This window comes from Enoplosus armatus, chromosome 22 (assembly GCF_043641665.1).
Source record: "Enoplosus armatus isolate fEnoArm2 chromosome 22, fEnoArm2.hap1, whole genome shotgun sequence".
Classification (NCBI taxonomy): domain Eukaryota; kingdom Metazoa; phylum Chordata; class Actinopteri; order Centrarchiformes; family Enoplosidae; genus Enoplosus; species Enoplosus armatus.
Genome location: NC_092201.1, coordinates 16,240,336 through 16,253,980, shown reverse-complemented (window position 1 = coordinate 16,253,980; position 13,645 = coordinate 16,240,336). Strand labels below are relative to the sequence as shown.

General features: G+C 44.6%; 1 protein-coding gene across 1 annotated transcript in view; it reads right to left on the bottom strand.

The window, feature by feature from the left end:
• arhgef39 (Rho guanine nucleotide exchange factor (GEF) 39) overlaps positions 1 to 13,645 on the bottom strand; it is a 36,469-nt gene that overhangs the window by 4,056 nt on the left and 18,768 nt on the right. The window contains exons 6-7 of the mRNA XM_070929216.1: positions 9,083 to 9,211; positions 2,819 to 3,048 (exon numbers count right to left, since the gene is read on the bottom strand). Coding sequence (XP_070785317.1) covers positions 2,819 to 3,048; positions 9,083 to 9,211 — 359 coding nt within the window. The remainder of the gene's footprint in view (positions 1 to 2,818; positions 3,049 to 9,082; positions 9,212 to 13,645) is intronic.

Here is a 13,645-nt window from a genome sequence, read left to right as displayed (position 1 = left end):
GATTGCACTTGTCAAACGAACCAAAAGGGAGATGTCCAAGCCCAAACAAAAAAAAAAAAAAAAAAAGGGGGGGCTTTTAGAGTGGCGTAATTACACTGGGAAGGCTATTACAGGGGATCAAAATTAGGCCTTTACCATATTAAATGACCTTTTCACATTTACCTCTGCACAGGAAGCTGGCTCGCTGAGAAGTGACATATCGATCATTGCCATGTGTGTTTGCACAGAGCGTATACCTCATCAAACATAATGGTGTTTTTACAAGGGGTGTGTGTGTGTGTGTGTGTGTGTGTGTGGGGGGGGGGGGGGGGGTGTCTCTCATTATACATTTAATAGATTAAGATTTCAAATGTACCATCATCAAAAGTATTATCTAATTACAGAGTTCAGCGAGTGGGGCCGAACTGAGTGCCGCATGATATTAGGCGCTCGCCACTTGGGGGACGGCGGTTGATTTATGCACAAATAGATTCCGCTTCTATTGCAACGCGGTAATTAGGGATTTGTCAGGAAAATCTGACCCTCTTAGGTAGAAATTACTTTGTGTAATAAGAACGGCAGAGCACGGAGCCTCATTGCCGCACATAATTTAGCTTGATTATTTATACATCAAAGAGAATCTGTCAGGGATGTGGGAAAATATTCAAGTAGCGGAGGGGTGGGGGGGTGGGGGGGGGGCTGCAGACAGCGAGAGAGAGAGAGAAAGAGAGGAGAGAATGAGGAAGGTCGAGACAAGACAGAAGATGAAGAGGGAAAAAAAAAAACGTGTGGCGAGCCACAAATAAAAGCCAGCTATATACAAACATGTGTGGCAAAGAACCCCCCCCCCCAAAAAAAAACATTTATTTTTTTTCAAACTTTGCATATAGATTGCCATGGCATTTTCAGCTATCAAATTTAATTTGCCTTTAATTTTTCATGGCCCTGGATGAGGAGGGCCCTGGAGTGCTGACAGCCCTTTTCCTTGAGCTCAGGTAGGGGCCCTGAGATCAATAATGTGTCCTTATGAGAAATTACGTGTAATGCTATTGAGTATGCATTTTGGGCCGCGGTGGGATAAGAGGCTAATGAAATGCCATTTCTGCCGTTAGATAACGTGCAGCGGTGGGGCTGGCGGAGAGTGGTGACACGACGGAAGGGAGGGGGGGGGGGCTTGAGGAAGATGTATTTACTGGAGGGCCAGAGGAGATGGATCTGCAGCCTAATCTGATCCAGCAACTGAGAGATTCTGTTACAGCAGGCAGGCAGGCAGCCATCACTACACTCCCCAGCTCTTAACGTACGTACACACACACACACACACACACACATACACACACACACTCCAAATAATACAACTCTGACTAATCTCCCCATCAGCAGCCTTTTCATTAGTCCCTTGAAGGATGCTTTTAATTTACACTCGCCTTCAACAAATCTGGGCCCGCCAAGAGGATCATGCCGGACCCTGCAGTCTTATACTTGCCACTGGGATTACCTGAATTCACCCGACTTTTGATTTTTCTATTCACCTTGTGCTTTGTGCCGCACATTTTCATTTCTTTACATGCTGCTAAATGAATTTTGAGGGTTTTGTGGTGTTGAGGGAAATACAGCTTGTTTTAATTTCTGTCTTTTTTTTTAAATTATCATTCTGAAAGCAGTGAGGCATTGAGGGTACCATCTCAACCTTTTAAGTTTCGAGCTGAGAGAAGAAGCTAATATTTGGCTGAAAGACAGAAACCTTTTTATTTTAATTTGTGAATTATTACAGTTGTACGATATTGTGAGGATTTGCAGCTTTTCTCTTTTTTTTTCTATATATATATCTATCCGGATATCTTTAGGTTTTGGACTGCCGGTCGGACAAAACGAGACATTTGAGAGATGTCACCCTGGGTTGTTTACAACTTGTGATGACGTGAATCGGATTATAATTGGCAAATGTTCGGTCTCGTTTGATTTATCGTCTCAGCCCTACTGTATACTAGTAAGCTTTAATGTCAAAAAAACCCCCACCATCAAATGCCGTCATCTTGGACGGTGTGAGCAGACAGTAGAGTAATCAAACCTCTGCACGCCGCTGTGCATCACGGGGGGAAGCACATTAACACCGCAACATAAAGAGCTCTTTGAGCGGAAATTAATATTGATGCCGTGCAGCATTGGCACTAAACTCGCGCTGCATAAACGCTTTGGTTACTCACTCAATGACGCGCGACTTGTTCCTATGAATGTTTCATGGAGGCGACTACATCATTTAGACACAATTCATCAGCCCGGCAGCTGACGGATCAGACTCAACTTTTGGGCGACTTCGGCGAGGCTTGAAGTGATTGGGTCAGCAGTCGAAATGAGACAAACCAAGTGGGTCTCTTCAATCCTGGCAGCTTTGGAATAAATCTCTCTCTTACATTGTGGTTGCAATATGAAGGAATCACTTTGCGGCTAGTATGGAGAGGAGGAATGGTTACAGTGTGTACATACTATATAGTGAGTACGTATACTTTAAAAAATGTGAACCCATCCTTTAAACTAATTTGGAGGATACACTGAACAAAACTGAACGCTAAAATCTAAAGTATGTAGAGTTGTTTCTGCTCGTATGGATTTTCAGCTGCTGTTATAAATGAGTCAGCACTCCATCAATTCATTTATTCCCTTCCTATTTTTTCTTTTATGTGATTTTTCAGTCTGTTTTCCACTCCCAACTGAGCTGAACCCAATATTTCACAATATCCCAGAAACTCCCTGATCCCTCTAATGTTTTGGAAAGGAACTTGTCACATGAACAGTACTTCGGTAGGCAGTTATGAGCCTAGCTGGCTGACACACTCACGCTCAGCAGGCCTCCCTGGCTCCTGGTGTGGCCAAACACCTTCTCCACGGCGCAGTCCTGCAGGGGGTAGGCGTGCTGGCCGGCGAACTTGTCCCCGCCGCTGGTGTGTAGCGAGCTGTGGCGCTTGGCCTGCAGCAGCATGTCGGAGAACAGGAAGAACATCTTGGGCTTGGCGTCTGCACCTTTAGGGGGAACCGTCTTCAGCCAGCCCTCGCGGATGTACCACCTCCCTGTGAGGTGGAGGAGGGGACGAACAGACGGAGGCATAAACAATCATTACCTTTAGCTGCTTGTCTGGATTGCAGGTGAAGCTGATGGCTTTCCCAGCATGGGAGACACCCGGGACAGATCTCGCCGATGCCGCTGTTAAAGTTCCCAAACCACCTGAGTAGGGATGGGGTTCGACAGCGTTTTATCAACTCTAAATCCGGCTCCGAATCCTTTGAAAACTTCCTCATCAAATCTTTTGAGGTTGTGCTACAGCTGCAGAGGCTAAACACGGTGGAAATAATATTTATTCTACTTTGCCATTCAGCAATATGTACTTACTGTTACCTGTATTTTTGTTTTTAATAACGTACTGGAGGGTTATAATGAGGCTGTTTGATTGTATCTTAAATATACATATATATATACACACACATATGTATATATACCCCGATCAGGTTTTTGCTACATGTTGTCAACGTTAATTAGGCTGAGATTTTTTTTTTTTTTTTTTTTACCAGTCTCAGATCTTTTCTACCTTCTCGGTCGACAAAAGGTGACCGGAGATCTTTCAGGTTTAGTTATTTTTAACTCAAAGTTCTTGCAAATGTCGAAAGATGAACCAGATTAAAATTCGATGAGGGATTCGAAAGGATTCGGATTTGATGAAATGCTATTTCATTGAAATGCTAGAACCACAAACCTGGACAACTCCGACTGACCACCGGCGCAGGTGTAAGCGTCATCACTATGTCCACGTAAAAAGTGTTAAGAACCGCCGTGTCCTCGGCATCAAATCACAGGACTGCGGAGAACAAGAGTAACGAGACTAACTGAGATAAGGAAGGCTGTTTGAAGGGAGCAAAGACGACGAGAGGAAATCTAAGGCGAACTCAGTGGGAGGTAGTCATGTCCGGGTGTGGCTGCTGAGGGAAAGCTCATCTCTTTCACGATGATTGGCAGCAGCTTGATGATAGCTAATAAGCAAGAGGCTGACATTTGGATAGATAAGATGAAAATTCAGCCTGGGTCCAGTGTGTTTTTGTAATTGCCCCAGCCAGTATTCCTGTGATTGCAGCTAGTCTGAGAGGCCGGAGCTGTGCCTCTGGGGCTCGGGGAGGACATTTTCAGCTACAGACGAGCCCACTGAGATTAAGTGGCAGGGCCAGGCGGGGGTCAAATTGCTTTTAAAATGCCATGGGTCTCAAGTGGAAAAACAGTCAAGAGACACCCCGTGACACTCTCTCAGGTGTTGTGAGGAGATTGGAGCAGTGGTTGTGATCGTTCTATTAAATATAATATAAATAAGAACCATGTTTGAGCCTTATACAACCCTTTAAAAAAAAAAAAAAGGCACGGAGCGAGTATCCATGTTAATGTTGTTAACAATAGCCGCTCTGCCAGGCCTGTCATCTCAACGCTCGGTTCAGGAAATGCTGAATATATCAGAAAACAGATCTCCACTCAGCTCTTTAACAATTAACTGACAGACCTGGGGCTTTTTTTTTTAATCCTTGTTGCCAACTCTCACAAATAAGTGAACTGCGGAGAAATGTGTTTTACTAAGTTGAATGTAAGGCTTTAAGATCATTCTAAGAGGTACAAGTGCCAGGACGTGGACTCCAGTGGGATGGTTGGGTGGCTCTGGGTCTGTCTGCTGAATGAGGGCCTTGCGAGAGACACATTGAAAAGCTAAAACGATTGGTCAATTATTAGGCAACAGTTTTGGTAATGTGTGAATCGTTTATCGGTTGCTTTCTCTCTAAAAAAATGTCAGAAAATAGTGAACAGATAGCGGTTATAATTTCCCACAATCCAAGGAGATGTATTAAGATCGCTTGTTTTAACGTAACCCACGGTCCAAATCCCCTAATAATGCATGAGAAAGAAATGCATCAGATCCTCACATCTCAGAGACTGTTTCATTTTTTTTTAGCAAATCACTAAAACAATGAATCGATTATCAAAATAGGTGAATCGTTGCAGCTCTAGTTTTCAGTAAACTAAATACCATTCAGTTTTGACATTTGGTTGGAAAGAGCAAGCTATTTTAATATGTCAATATGTCAATTAAATGTGTCTCTGGGAAATTCTGATGGGCATTCTTCACCATTTCCTTACATACACGATTAATACCAAATGGGCAAATTAATTGACCTAATTGAAATAATCGTTAGGCGCAGCACTAGGAATGGTCAAGGCTGACGTAGCTGGGGCGGAGGTACCTTGACTTCTGGTCCCTATTGTCCCTAAAGCACCGCACACTACATTTCCCGTGGAGTTTCAGGGGGGTTCCAGAAGTAGTCCTGGACGTCTCATTCATTTTTCCCATAGACGGCGTCAGGTGACTCACAGTTGGAGCACTCCCACAGCTTGGATGGGCATGAAACTGCCCTTAATGAATCGTTAGTACGAACTGCATCAGAAAAAAAAAATCGGGTTCTTTGACTAAAAAGTCAAAGGCACAAGCCAGTTAACCGCTACCTCAAGGTGCATTTCTGCCAAAAAGTGCACAATTAGACTTCTCCCGCCTGGTAAATTTTTCTCTTTTCAGAGACTGAGTGGTGCTGACCACGATGAGTAAAATGACGTGTGTGTGTGTAAAATCAGTGGAGTGTATCGTTAAAAGGAAAAATGATTGTAACTTTCTGACCTGAAAATGTGACCAAAACGCCTCTAGGATAATATAATATACACGCCGCGTCACTGCGAGAGCAAACTGTGAACATATTCATTATTTGTTGATTGAAAAATGTCCAATTGATGATAAACATGCATATCTGATTATGCCCTGACGCCAACACTGAATTGACAGTGGTCCTAATTAATGATGTTGACTCACTGTGTGGACGTGCAGTCTTAAAAGTCCAACTGATATCACATTTAGGCATTTTCATTTTTTTTTATAGTCAAAAATCCTGTTGTTGTTTTCTTTTTAAATGTTAATAGTTTTTCATGATTAAAAGAAAGGGAAATATCAGAAACGCTCCCGTTCACCTCGGCCGGCTGGTGGGGGGTGTTTGATTGACAGCAGCTGGGAGGCTGCCAGAGTGCTGGTGTTACACCGTATTGAACAAAGAGACAAAGTAAACAAACTTGCGCTGTAGCCTACGTGTCACGGGCAGACGGCATGTTGTTAGCGCTATTGAAGAGTAAGGACCCGAGTGACATTTGCAGGTAGGTTTGCATGCTGTTTAGCGTGCGGCGACCGAGCAGCTAATTAGCTTTCTTGCCTTCAAACTGATGTTAGCGGTGTATTTCACCCCTGGTTTGGTCGCTTGTTCAACAAGCCAAGGTGCAGGACGAGGCGTGTGTTCATGTTTGCAAGTACCAGAACGGTATTCTGTCGCATTATTGCAAAACTAGGGGGTTTTGTGAGTGGTATACACAGCAGATATGTATGCTGTAGCAGCCATACAATGTAATTAACATCAGTTGGATACCTAGCATCATTCTGTGATAACAGAATATATCAGTTTGAATCCATGCATGGGCAGTAATGTATTACATGTTTGCTCAAGCACCAGAATGCTGTCAGTGTCCAGTGTGCTGAAACGGATGCATTTCAGTAGACATCAAGTGCAGCGATTATTCCAGACGTGGTGGGATCTCCCTCCGCTCCTTTCACTATTCAAACTGCACGTCTGACCAGGAGGTGTGTGCTGAAGGGTCCGCATCTGCAGAGCCGGTCCTGTGGTTTCAGTGAGGTACTGACACCACGGACAATAACCAAATGTCTTAATACCTGACTCCTATCTGTGGAAACGATACATTCAAATGAATTCATGTACTTAACTGTTTTCTGGTAATTCAAACTAAATTCAGTGCCACTTTTGAACTGGTTTGCCTAACCTTTAAAGTTTTAATCACAGATCCCCTATCAGATCCCCCGATAGACACGGTTGACAGAGTCAAAGGCGCTGGATATGCTCTGTGCCAGGAGTCTCTTTGTGGACCAGGTTCTCTCGAGACCCCCTGCCTACATCTGACCATCATTGCTTTGAGGCGGCAGCAGGTTCAAAGAGCAGGAAGTGCCAAGCACTGCTCTCCATGTCCAGGCCTTTCAGCTCCCCTTGTCAAAGAGCACCTCTGCTCCACTACAAAGTATTTTGGGCCGGACCAGGTAGGGGGGCTGAGTAAGGTGGGGCAGGAAATAATCATCTACAAAGGGCGCTCCTCCTGATGTGTTCGAGGCCAGAGGAATAACAAGAAGCAGAGGGCAGAATGGGGGCAACTCAGGTTTGGCAACATTGAATCTGGAGAGTGAACAGGCTTCTTTCACTTTGTTTATGACTGCACAATAATGGAGGTATTTTACAGGTGGACAAGGTCCAGTGGGAATTTAAATATATTAGCTATTGATGATAAAAGCTAAGGAAATAAATAAACCAGACAACAGCTGCAGCAAGCCCGCCATAACCAGGACCCCCCTACTACCTCACCGATCTGCTACTTGCTACTACTATTTGCTGCCATACTCTTATCTTATTCTTTCCATTTCATAACGAGGGATTTAATGGTGCTCCATGAGATATTTCAAAGCTTGGGATGTAAATGCAGCTTCATCCCCGGACTGTTCGGTGAGCTCCTTGGTCCTCGTGATGCTGGTTGTTCAGAGATGTTCTCGAACGAACTCTGGGGCCTCCGCGGAACGGCTGTCTTTCCATTGAGGCTCAACTGTACGCAGGTGGACTCGGTTTAATTGTGTGCCTTCTGAAGGCAATTGGTAGCACCTGATCCTGGTTAGGGCTTTCATGGCGGAGGGGGTGAATACGTACCATTTTAATTTGCGGTGGTAACATGACAAAGTTTATGTCCCTTTACTATGCAAGGCAGAGTAAAGGGACATAAATTGGGAGAAAAAAAAATCTATGTGAAACAAGATGGAGACATCTTTGTTTTAAATTGAAAGACCAGGCAGGCAGACACAAATCTGTGGCCTTCCAGGGAAACAGGCCGACTGTCTGCCGTATCGATGTCCCATTGATTCAGGCTTTGTGTCTCACAATCGCCCCACTCATCTCCTACAGAGCTACTTAATATGTTTGAGGGGCTCCGACGCCTCTCATCTATAAAAGGCAGAGCTTTTCTTTCACCCACATTAGAGGTGGTGTTGGTGGGGAGGAAGGAGAATGGGTTGGTGTGGGGTTCGAGGGGGTGGGGTGGTGGTGGTGGTGCCGCCGCTGCTGCTGCTGCTCTGAAGTCTGCCTGGTGGGACCGGGGCTTTATTGGCTGGAAAGGAAGCCGGCGGAGTTGCGAGGGGCCTGAGAACTTGGATGAGAGGAAGCTTTTGAAACTTCCCACATCTGCATTAGAGAGATGAGCTGCTATTCAGCGCCCGCTCCCAGCCTACACCAACACATCCGCAAATACACATCGAAAAACAAGCCTGCATATCCAAGCAAACACACACACACACACACACACACACACACACACACACACACACACACACTTGTGGCTTCGTGCACAAATGCGATCACTCATATCCAGCAACACACACACACACAAACACACTTTGGCTTCCTTTTTATCTGCTGGTCCACGAGATGAGGCTGGGCTCTAATTGGTCCTGGGGGAGACTGGTAGGGTGAGCCGAGCAACAAGGAGGCCAGACAAACAACAGGAGGGGGAGTGGCAGGAAGAAAAGGGCCACCGCTCGACAAGTAGAGAGGAAACCACAATGGAAGAGGGGAAATAAACGAGCGAGAGGGAAGGCAGGATGTAGCGCATGTACTCGCTAACAGTTAGCAGTAATGCTTTATTAATATAGTGGGTTCAGAGTGATGCGCAAAATACTTTCATTTCCTGCAGAAAGCCTAATGAATTCCATTGATTAAAAGCAACCCAGGCGAGCACCTTCAGAATGTCTCCATACTTTACTAATTTCCCTTCAGTTTATCTATACTCCCTCTTGCTTCCACCACCCCCCCCCCCCCCCCCTCCACCCCCAATGTGTCCCAAAGGACACAGAGCGATAGATGCAGAGAGAGGCAGAGAGGAGATGGAGGTGGTTCTTGGAGGAGATGAAAGGAATACGTGATCAGAGGCTCTAACCTGCGGCCAACACCTTCGTCTTTCGCCCTTTCAGCAGTTTCTGCACCCGGTGGAGCTGCAGGTGGTTCTCGTGGCACCGGGTATTGTTCTGGATACGCTGGGACGCCTCGCACAGCGCAGTCGCCGCCTCTGCAGCAAACACACACATACAAAAAAAAAATAAAAAATTGTATCACCATGCATGTGGGGGACACTCCTTTCTGAGTAATAATATGATAATAATAATAATAATAATAATACAGTTTAAAGTTATATGCATCCATCTGGTGCACATCCAGAGAGCAAAAATAAGAAGAATGGTGCTCTTGTTAATACATTTCATCATTTCAGTGATGAACACATTGGTTGTATAGACATGAATAGCACTGAAAAAAGTTAAGTCCGCGCCCACCTGTTGTGTGGACCTCACCTGGGTCTCACCTTACATAAAGTGGACTACGACAAAAGCTGATTTCACGTCTTTGTTTTCGATTTTAAATCAGATTTCCTTTTGGCTCACGTGTTAGGCGCCCGAGCCCCTTAGTTGAGCTCAACTTGTTTACAGCATGTAGGCCTTTCTCACAGGGAGGTCTCACCATAGAAAGTTCTCTTTTTGAGCTTTTGATCCCCTACAAGACTCTGAGCCAAATCTGACCCGACAATTCCCAGATTGTTCTATATGAAGCAAATCAATTTTTTAAGTTGAGGACAGGTTTTATCCTTGTGAAGCCACTAGGTGTTCACAAGTAAAACAGAACAACAACACATACATACGTGTGTGTGTGTGTGTGTGTGTATATATATATATATACACGCCATGAGGCTCGGCCGCTGTCTGAATGAATTAGTCAAAGCCGAGCCGTGGATCACCGGGGAACTCCATGCCTTGCTCTGCGGGTGTGTGCGTGCTCATCATTGGCCCGTCGTCGCACCGAGACGCCAAATCGCACGCGAGGTGTATGGTTTTAGGTTTGAGAAAACATCAGTCTTGCGTCCACCCCTGACGGTTTGCGTCTTGGTTGATCGCATGCCGAGTTCTGATCGTTATACCTTAGCTTTCAGAAGCAGAGTCAGTCCTCTGGCAAAGTGGGCACCAAGGGGTTCTGTAAGTTCACCACAGCCTCAGTATAATACTGCTGGTGTGCCTTAATGTCTTGCACAGGCTTCTCCACACGGTCAAAAAATAAAAAAAAAATAAAAATACACAATCAAAATGATCAAGTGGCTTAAATATGTGCTTTCGTGTCCTTAACACTGCAGTGCAACTTAGTGACAAAAGGGGGTGGGGAGAAACTGAAGTCAAAAAATGTATTCGTTTTCTCTTTTGTCTTACACATAGATACGGTTTTGGTTCCTCCTCTGTACATAAACTCTGTTGACTACAGCTGATCGATGCTGCGTTCTGAGGCGGGTGCCAATCAACACTGCGACCTACGATCTAAGATTCACCATATTTTGCCCAACATTCGCCTTCTCTTACTGACTTAAGAAACGTGACCGAGATATGAACTGAGCTCGATTTCAGGCCAATTTATTGGTCAGCCTCTGATGTTGACGGAGGGGCCTCGGGGGTTAAGACACATGCAGCGTCCCTGGTCGCGTACGGCCAGAGGCCTTTGTTCTCCCATTCACTTCTCTACTACTACATTTTCCTCAACTAAAGCAACTGTCTTAATAGGAAATTTAGATCTGAATATCAAGACAAAACAGAAAATGATGAGTGTTCCTCTTGTGGTAACACACTATAAAGCCTCTTGCATCCTGCCACATGCTACACAGACTACACAGGAAGAGGCATTTGAAGGGGTTGGAATCTCTGTTTTGGGAGCCCACTCGGCAACGCAGCCTTACTCGGCTTCATTTCATCAGCGAGCTCTTGCAGGGAACTTAACGGAGCTGTGCACTTTCATTGGGCCTGATGGTCTGCTGAGTGGGGCCGGGCTGCATGTCGAGTTTGAATGTGCGTGCGGGGACGGCCTGAGCGTGGTCATATTAATTAGGGGGATGCTGGGCTCCGCCGCGGTGGCCCCCGCAGCCCATATAATACATTGCCCTCCTGCAAATCAGCTGAGCTGTCAGTGCAGTAATTGTACGCAAACAACAGCTTGCTAACCCCCCCCAATAAGCACAGCTCTTTTGGATAAATAAAGCGCTTCCACGATACCAGATCACTCCCACCTCGGCTCCCTTTCTTGGTTTCGGAATTGTGGATTGATAGTTCATAGCTTTAGCGCTTTTACTGACTAAACAACGAACACTTGTTCCTACAAATTTCAGCTCCGGTTGTTGTGGTTGACACGAGTGGTACCTGGTGGTAATAATGCAGGTCCAGATTTCTGCCTGAAGAGGACTAAAGTCAGTCAAAACTACTGTCTGTCATAGTAATTCTGAACTCATGATCCACTAGTATCTCCCACCTTACGTGAAATTTGGGTTGGGCAACTTATATACTGCAATGCGTTGGCTTTCGACCCAGTAGGGTGTAGGCCTCGCTGACACACTACTCGACTGACTCTACTGTCAACCCCTTCAAAACGTTTGTTTTTCTCCAGCGATCAAAAGGGTCACACCGATGTAAATGCGGGTTTCCTTTTTCTTTTTTCTAGCAGCTTTCTTTTCTTCAGTAGTCTTTATTAGCTTAGCATATTTGGTGGCGTAAGCGCCATGAAAAGGTAGCTTTGCCTGTTCAGCCACGGTCAGTCACACCGTAGCTCTGCTGCCTGCCCGTGAATCCCTTCCTGATTGGATAAAGTGGGAACAGGATGCCAGAAAATGTATTTTCACTTATTTCACTGCGCAGCGGAGGGACTCGAGATCTATGTTACTGATCAAACACTCTGTTTCAGTGACGGCTGTCGGACTGTGGAGCTATTTAACACTTACTTTAACAAAAAATAAATAAATAACGCTTACAGCACCTTTAAGTTGCACTACCTTCCTTACTTTATTTGTACAAAAGATTTTAAAAAGTCTTTGCCCACGGAAAACAAACGGGCAAATCTTCAAAATAGACAGAATCACAATCACTGTGTGCCAAGCCATGATAATTGCTGTAAACATTTAAAACCACATCATTAACGCGTCCAAAATAACAACAAAGAGATGGGTTCTAATTTCAAGCTCAACTTTACTGCTTTTGTCTCGACACTAAAATAATCACGGCCTAATTGGCTCACTTAACTTCACAACAATTACCATGTACAAGACATCCGAGTAGACTTTTTCCCTTTGTTGCACATGTTTGGAATATTTTCTATTGTCTGCTTTAGAAAAACAACAAACTCCTAATTGCGGTATTCTTGGGCCGAGTTCCGGCTGAGGCATTAATAATACATCAAGCCCATTAGACATTCTGAAGACTTCTCACGGCTCTTTACTCCATTCATTCACTATTTAGACTCGTGTTTGACCACGGGACGGGGGTGGTTAACTTTTGCTGTTAAATCTCTGACAGAGTTGGGAGAGTTGCTTCTGGTCAGGTCAGACTTGGTTATGGTTACTACGCCGCTAAGAGTGTCATATTAAAGCGGGCTGATGAAAACTCCTGAAGCACTGCAATTACAACAATTAAATCCAGGCCGAATGCACTGTAAGGGAAAAAGGGAAACTTTGGGGGGGGGGGGCAAGCAAAACCGACACAGCAGCACAACAAGAGAAAACAACAACAACAAAGCCTCTTGTGATTCTATCTGCTAGTTTGCTTAATCAGATACAATATAATTTGTCTGGAATTTCTTTTTTTAAATAATTCCCTTTACAATACAACCAGGCTGACTATAGGAACTTTTTTTTTTACACACACACACACACACACACACACACACACACACACACAACCCCCAATAAAAAGCAGCAGAGTTTAAAAAAAGGATCTCTAATGAGAAGAGGAAGAGGCGATGGTGGAGCACATTTAGATATGTACCTTCATCTTAGAGTCAGGGGCTGTTTTAATTTGTAAGCAAAGGCAGCATACCAGCAATGAGATTTTAATTGATACACATAAATAATTCCTTGTGTACATTCGCTCTTGAGTCAGATTCGCTATTTATTTGACGATTGAAATTAGTCATTATCGGGATCCGTGTTGATGTTGAAGATTTTATTTATTAATAAAGCTCCCCGCTTAATATCCTCTGATCCGCTCCCAATTAATTATGTCAAAATCCACATCAAACTAGAACTTACACGCATATTGAGCTTTGCCTTTCGCTTTCATTTCCCTGCTAGCCGAGCGCCGCTGTGACAACAACAACAAATGAGGAATGAAAGGGATAGAGAGCACTTCCCTTTGTTCCTCAAATGAAGATAACGAGGGCTGTCTTTCACTGTGACTCACTGTGATGAGTCTGACTGGTGCGATGAAAGTCTTCACAGGTAGTTCGGGGTGTGTTTTTTTTTGTTTTTTTAGTTTTTCCTGCTGTTGGAGGATTTGGCCTTACATTCTATAATTGTACAGCTTAACGCTCCTGTTCTCCAAACTGCTCGTCACAGGTAGGAAGAGTTCCCCCTTTCTGTGACTAGCGATGCATCATTTGTTGTTAGGTTTGCCGTCACTGACAAAACCACCACAGTCCTGACAGATTG